This window comes from Cebus imitator, unplaced genomic scaffold, assembly GCF_001604975.1.
Source record: "Cebus imitator isolate Cc_AM_T3 unplaced genomic scaffold, Cebus_imitator-1.0 Scaffold741, whole genome shotgun sequence".
NCBI classification, from domain to species: Eukaryota; Metazoa; Chordata; class Mammalia; order Primates; family Cebidae; genus Cebus; species Cebus imitator.
The window spans coordinates 348,667-350,300 of record NW_016108056.1 but is presented as its reverse complement, the minus strand read 5'-3'; the positions used below and the strand labels follow the sequence as shown (position 1 = coordinate 350,300).

At 51.0% G+C, this 1,634-nt stretch overlaps 1 protein-coding gene across 2 annotated transcripts in view; it reads left to right on the top strand.

Moving 5' to 3' along the window:
* RDH5 (retinol dehydrogenase 5) overlaps positions 1-1,634 on the top strand; it is a 6,973-nt gene that overhangs the window by 2,979 nt on the left and 2,360 nt on the right. The window contains exons 2-3 of one of the 2 annotated variants that reach the window (XM_017519423.2): positions 325-652; positions 846-1,104. In XM_017519423.2, the coding sequence (XP_017374912.1) occupies positions 343-652; positions 846-1,104 (569 nt within the window). In that variant the 5' untranslated portion in view covers positions 325-342. Of the gene's footprint in view, positions 1-305; positions 653-845; positions 1,105-1,634 lie in introns of both variants that reach the window. The other variant, XM_017519422.2, reaches the window with a different exon arrangement.

Here is a 1,634-nt window from a genome sequence, read left to right as displayed (position 1 = left end):
AAAAAAAAAAAAAGAAGGCTGTGTCCCTGGTTTAGTAGGAGAGAAGGTGTGAGGCAAGCAAGAAGATGCCTCGGCTCCATACAGCAGGTCTGTACACAGGACCTGGCTCATGTGGTTTTAGTTAAGTTAGCTACAAATACAGGATCTGCTCACATCTTTGCTTTGCACAGATGAGCCATAGTCGGCCAATTATCTGCCAAGCAGATAATTTCTCAGTCTGCTCACACCAGATGCTTCCAGCCAGGGAAGGTATTAGGGGAAAGGGCTTGAGGGCGGCAGTAAACTGGACAAGTTTTTCTGCCCAGCCTGGGCTGCCACCTGCAGGTCACTTGGGCTCCAACTATGTGGCTCCCTCTGCTGCTGGGTGCCTTGCTCTGGGCAGTGCTGTGGTTGCTCAGGGACCGGCAGAGCCTGCCTGCCAGCGATGCCTTCGTCTTCATCACCGGCTGTGACTCAGGCTTTGGGCGCCTTCTGGCACTGCAGCTGGACCAGAGAGGCTTCCGAGTCCTGGCCAGCTGCCTGACCCCTTCCGGGGCTGAGGGCCTGCAGCGGGTGGCCTCCTCCCGCCTCCACACCACCCTGCTGGATATCACTGATCCCCAGAGCGTCCAAAAGGCAGCCAAGTGGGTGGAAACACACGTTAAAGAAGCAGGTAAGTGTGGAAGACCACCAGGAATGTGGTGTGGGGTCTCCTGATCCCCACAGTGACCTCGGGAGTCACCTACAAGGGCTGTGGTAAGCTAAAGGGACTATTTGAGGAGGAGCAGTTTTCAGATGCTCCTGGAAAGAAAAGGGGCTGCAGGAGTGCCTCACCTACCCCCAACATCCTTCTCATCTCCCCACAGGGCTTTTTGGTCTGGTGAATAATGCTGGTATGGCTGGTATCATCGGACCCACACCATGGCTGACCCGGGATGATTTCCAGCGGGTGCTGAATGTGAACACAATGGGTCCCATCGGGGTCACCCTTGCCCTGCTGCCCCTCCTGCAGCAAGCCCGGGGTCGGGTGATCAACATCACCAGCGTCCTGGGTCGCCTGGCAGCCAATGGTGGGGGTTACTGTGTCTCCAAATTTGGCCTGGAGGCCTTCTCTGACAGCCTGAGGTGAGGCGTACAGGGCTCTGAGTTCCAAGAGTAAGGCAGCCCACTCAACAAACATGGGCCAGCAGAGATGGTTAAGATACAGTACAGTAGAATACTTAAGAGTTTGGGGCTAGACTTCATGGGTTCAAACCCCACCCTTATGTAAGCTTTGTGACCATAAGTAGATTACTTCTCTTTACCCATTTTTAACGCATGTGTTAAACCGGGACGAGAAAACCTGCCTCATGGGTATTGTAAGGTAAGTACATATAAGGACCCAATAGTGCCTGACACATAGTAAATGCTCAAAAAATCCTGCTGTCGTAACTGTTAGTTGGGAAACAAACTACTATTAATAGTAGCTATTACAATAAGCTGGTAACTTATATGACATTTTCTCATATAATTCTCCCAACAACCCTATAAGGGTTAATTTGCATAAAGGTTAAGGTATTCATACATAATTAGATAGTGGAAGCACTAGGACTTAACCCCAGGTCTGCCTGCCCACAGGCCATTACATCCTCCTGCTTTTTTTTTTTTTTTTTTTT